The sequence below is a fragment of the Cebidichthys violaceus genome, unplaced genomic scaffold (assembly GCF_023349555.1).
Source record: "Cebidichthys violaceus isolate CVI_PGR_0920_01 unplaced genomic scaffold, fCebVio1.0.p SCAF_118, whole genome shotgun sequence".
Classification (NCBI taxonomy): domain Eukaryota; kingdom Metazoa; phylum Chordata; class Actinopteri; order Perciformes; family Stichaeidae; genus Cebidichthys; species Cebidichthys violaceus.
Window position 1 is genome coordinate 375,192 of NW_027176283.1, and position 5,319 is coordinate 380,510.

A 5,319-nucleotide genomic window follows, 5' to 3' on the forward strand; every position below is an offset into this window, starting at 1 on the left:
GAGCTGATTATGCTAAAGACACACTCGGGCTCATAAATTACATCTGTGATTCCTCACATGCATGAAAATACATTGAAATGAAGCAAGCCGTGGTGGAAAAACTACTCAGATCTTTTACTTCGGTAAAAGTATCAATATTACAGGGGAGAAAAAGTCAAAGTCAAAGTCCTGCATTCAAAATTGTACTTAAGTGAAAGTATCAAAGTATTAGCGTCTAATTATATTCAAAGTATCAAAAGTAAAAGTACTCATCTGGCAGAGTATTGCCCATTTCAGAATTGTGTATATTATATGACTGGATTATAATGATTAATGTGTAAATTACTTTAATGTTGCAGCTGGTGAACATGGAGCAAATTTGATTTGCTTTATAAACCGCTGGATAGTTTAATCCATAATAATATATCATCATTTATTAGTTTATTTATGTTTTGTATTATTAATCTGAATCTGCAAAAGTAAAGCTTTCACATACATTTTGTGTAGTAAAAAGTACAACATGTGCCTCTAAATTGTAGTGCGGTATAGTATAAAGAAGCATGAAATGGAAATACTCAAGTACCTCGATATTATACTTAAAGCTGGGGAAGGTAACGTCTGAGAAACCAGCAAGACTAAGATACATTTTTAAAGTTATCCACAAGAAAAACCTCGCCCAGTGGAGAACTGCCCATTACTCCGAAAACCCAAAAGTCCGAAGATGTCCCATTGGACCTAAACCGTTGTCTTGAAAACAAACGGCCATTGTTCCGAAAATACAAACTCTCCACGCAGCAAACAGAAGCACATGGATAATTATGCAAAGTAAGACCTACTGGCGAGGGCGTGCATTTGATTTATTGATTGTTTTCGGGAAGTTCAGAGAAAATTTTTAAAAAAATATAACAAAACTGTTTTGAAAATACACTACTGACCCTAGCTCTGAGTACAGTACAGTACTCCTAAATGTACTTAGTTATATCTTATTATGATAATGTGATACCAGAGGAGACCTTTTCCCCAGAACCCAAGACACCCGGTTCCACCTCTGCAGCTGTGGTCTTCATTACAACTTGCAAGAATTTGTTTGAGGAGGCAGCCGATTTCTTTTTGTTCAAGTCCAACCTGTTCACTTTGCAACCAAACCACATTTTTCTTCTTCATTGTAAAACAACCCCTCAACCTCACGAGCTCAGTTTTCAAGATGAGCTATATTAGCTTGAATGAACGTCCACCGAGCATTACGGAGTCTGCCGGTTTATAAATGAAGCAGGTCCAGGGTCCGGACCCCGAAGACAGAGAGGGTAAAGCTGAGGCCAACGTTATTGCACATGTCGGCGCGGCAAAAAAACACCAGACAATTAAATACTTCCAGCGCTCCGCATTACAAGTGCCTGACTGTGACCTTTATCGTGGCAAAATTAAACATCAACTTTCTGCGAGCAACGCTGCAATCCAATCATTCTTGCCCCCCCCCCCCCGCTCTTCTACCCGCTGACATGTGAACAGTTTTGGTTTGCTTTTCCGTTCGTCAGACCAACACCTGGCGACACAGCAGCACACGAGCCACGGGAGTGCTTCTTTATTCGTGATCTCCAGCAGTTTGAAAATTGTTTTCAGCCTTGCAAAGCCGCCCACGCGCCGCCATCTACTTACAGACCACGGGGCTTTTCAGAGTGTCCTTGCTTTTATGGACGCTTATTCACATCCAACCTGCGCGCGGAAGAAGAAAGCGGTGGTTAAATGCACGCTGTCAGTCAACCCAGAACTGCTGCCCTTCTCTCTCTGTCTGTCTCATGGTCAACTTTGGCTCATTAGCATGACAGGACAGATGTACACCCTAATTGAAAACAACTGGCACCGGTGTGATCTCCGACCGTGAAGCTAATCAACCGGTCCATTCCGAACCACCGATAACCCGCAGCACCCGCCGAAGCTTTCGATTTAGAGAGCTTCTGTTGCCGTGTGGAAATCAGGACGCAGCTGTCCTCATCAAACTGTGTGTGACGCAAGTGAAACTCTGACAAATGACCCCACGAGGCCTGCGAGATCTGTGATCACCTTCCATTGTTGCATCTTTTTCTTTCGAGGGCCGGCTTTGAGCAGCTGATCTGAAACAGCAACTCCTGCAGGCGTTTACGTTGCATGAGGAACATTTAATGTCTTATCAATAAACTGCGGTAGCGGTAGGTGTGCATGTAGCAAGGCAATGGGAATTGTGGAGTCCGCCACTGACGATGCGAATCAGGAAAAAAAACCTCCGACAGACGCTGGATCAAAAAGCTGTAAAGATATTAGTCACAAACACATTCGTCACTCATGTGGTTGTGATCTGCGTGATTGAGAGTCCATCCTGACAAAGACCTCTGTCAGATTCAAACGCTACAGAGAGTGGATCCTTTGCCTGTATAGCAGAATAAAGACCAACAATACATTGGAAGTTATAACATCAAGGTTGGGGAAAGATGCTGCTCCTGGCTCAATTTTGCACAAGTCCGTACCGACTTGAATCAGGACCTCCTCCTGGAGGCAACATTCAGCCTCTCTACGTCTCCCTATTGCCATACTGGCACCATTTTGCACAGATAAAACCGTAACTGTATTAAAAGCAGCCCGAAGCTCATTTTCTCTCTCAACGCTGCCTCAATAATTATGCTGTTTTATGCCCGGCATCTGTCACCTGTCAATCAGCCTTCCCCTGCCTGTTCAGCCATGGTGCCAATCACCGCTCATTACCCACTTCTTTTTATATCTGCTGCACACATGAAACATGCAATGTTGAAAAGTAACATTAGTGAAGTATCTTTTATTTTATTTTTTACCCTTCCATCCCATTTCAAAGCTCTGAAATGCGGTTTCTCTCAGAGCTCGCTGACATTCGGTCAAAGCGTTGCACTCCGCGGGGCTCAAACCGCTAATTTCTTTGCTGTTATTAGATTTAACCCCTGGTGATGGCCACCGTTGAATCTCCCCTATTTATTCTCATCTGATGGCTTCTCTGCCACACGCAGCAGGGAAGTGCAGGATAAGTGTAGCTCTGTATTTATAACCCCTGTTGCAGTGCAGGTCGCAGATTCTCTCCGTCTGAAAATTAGCTTTAGCAGAGCGACGACACTGTTCCCTTTTCCTGGTCTGTTTTTCAGTTCTAATGTGTCATGCAAAATAAACCACTTTTGCTATGTTCTGTTACATTAATGGCATCACTAAAAGATGAGCCCCCCCCCCCCCCCCCCGAAAGTTGCCGCATGGCCCAGAGCTGCCTGTTCAACCGCCGAGCCACCTGGTTATGCACGTAAACGGAGCTACTCCACGAGAAGCAACATGAGTCACAGGTGTTCAGAGCTCTTCCCTGAGGACGCTCTGCTGCCCTTCTTAAGACGTGCGCCCTCTGCCCCCCCCCCCCCCCCAAAAAAAAATAAAATCTACTTCAGGTGACAGGAAAATGTGGGGTTTGGCTTTTAATGGCCCTATACTGTGTGTGTAGGTGTGCACACAATTGATGCGTAGGGGTGTGGAGTGGTCAACTGATGAGGCACTGTGGAGGCTGAGAGCTCTGGAGAGTGGTGTGTGTGTGTGTGTGTGTGTGTGTGTGTGTGTGGGTTGGAAGCCTCCTCTCCTCGCAGCGAACACACACACACACACACACACACACACACACACACACACACACACACACACACACACACACAAAGCTGGGGGAGGTGGAGGCAGCAGAGCTCGCTTCGCCGGCTGTCCATTGATCAGTGGAGAGGTTGGCAGACTTAAAAGATCAGTGTAGAGACCGGTGGAGAGCAGAAGGAGGGATGGAGAGGAGGATACCGGGGGTCCTGTAGGATGCAGCAGCAGCAGCACAGATAAGAGAAGAAGAGGAAGGAAACAAAAGGTGGAGAAGGAAAGGCAGACACAAGTGTGTGAAGAGATAGATGAGGGAGAATTAAAGAGGCAGATCACGGTGTCTGGGGTTGCCCCGGGGAGGGGGGGGGGGTTTAAACAGTCTGGAGGAAACCCGCCGGTAAGCACTTGATGTTTCTGTTTTCTACGTGCCATATATGTGCCTGGATGCCTATTTGTATGCCTGTCTGTGTCTCGTGCTGCCCATGCTTCGGTGTTGAACCACTGCAGAGAGAGAGAGAGAGAGAGAGAGAGAGAGAGAGAGAGAGAGAGAGAGAGACGGGTAGAGATGCCGGGTGTTTGTCTCCTTGGTGCAGCAGGCAGCAGCAGGAGAAACAAATCTCCAAAAGCTTCCCATTCCACTGCAGACAAAACCATTCAGTCCCGTTATCTGTTCAATTAAAAACAGCAGCGCGCTCCTGCTGCTGCAGGGATTCATTCAGACTGTGTGTGTTTGTGTTAGAGTGTGTGTGTGTGTGTGTGAGAGTGTGTGTGTGTGTGTGTGTGTGTGAGAGTGTGTGTGTGTGAGAAGGTGTCAGGGTGGGGAAATCACACTTGCTTGCATTTTCAAGTTCACAAGAAGAAAAGAGGAGTGATATTCCCCAGAAGCAGCTTTTGTGTGTGTGTGTGTGTGTGTGTGCGCATGAATTGGCGTTTCAGTGTTTTTTATAAAATGTCAGATTGATGTAATGTTGCAGCAGGGATTGACAGACTGACTTGTTTTCCGTATAGGGACATCATTGCTTGTGCACGGTACAGACCGTAGAATCCCTAAAATCTCAAGTTCAGTGATACGACATGTACTTTGTGTACGATAGCCGCAGTCGGTGGTGATGCAGTAGGTCCTGCAAGCAGGGAGGTGAAGCACTGAACCATCAGATGACCCTCACAGACCACCATTAGAACCCACATCTGAGATTTCTCTCTTAAATATGACTTATTATAGATTTTGTCTGATTGGCTGAGGCATAGTAAAATAACCAATAAACGCACTACAAAAAGTAACGTATATATGAAGTTTAAAAATGCTATTCATCTAATATTCATGACAATAATGCCAAGAACAATATATACATTTTACTGAAAACAAGCAGTCTACGAGTTTTGATTTTCAATTCAGATGCCAAAGCTCACGCACAAAACACCAAATTTAACAAATGTAAAACTTATCTCATTTGCATCTGGAATTTTCAATGGGAGCTGTGCCTCCACAGCCCACGAGAAGCAGGGATTAGATGCTCTTACTATAATGAACTGACACTGATTTCACGCAACATCGCCTCTGAGCTCTACATCACCTTAAACCACAGCCACTTGTGCGTCTTGTTTTACACTCCCCGCTCGGCTGCGTCGGGCCCCCTCGAAGGTCCCCGGACCCCGGTTTGTGCACCGCTGAGCCAGGCAGCAGCTGAAGAATCCCCCCCCCCCCCCCCTTTATGATATGGAGGC

At 45.7% G+C, this 5,319-nt stretch overlaps 1 protein-coding gene across 1 annotated transcript in view; it reads left to right on the plus strand.

Moving 5' to 3' along the window:
* The window catches only part of LOC137868563 (zona pellucida sperm-binding protein 3-like), a 251,084-nt gene extending 245,774 nt beyond the window's left edge, over window positions 1-5,310 (plus strand). The window contains 1 exon segment of the mRNA XM_068705426.1: window positions 5,158-5,310. Within this exon segment, the coding sequence (XP_068561527.1) occupies window positions 5,158-5,310 (153 nt within the window).
* The last annotated feature ends 9 nt before the right edge of the window (window positions 5,311-5,319 follow it).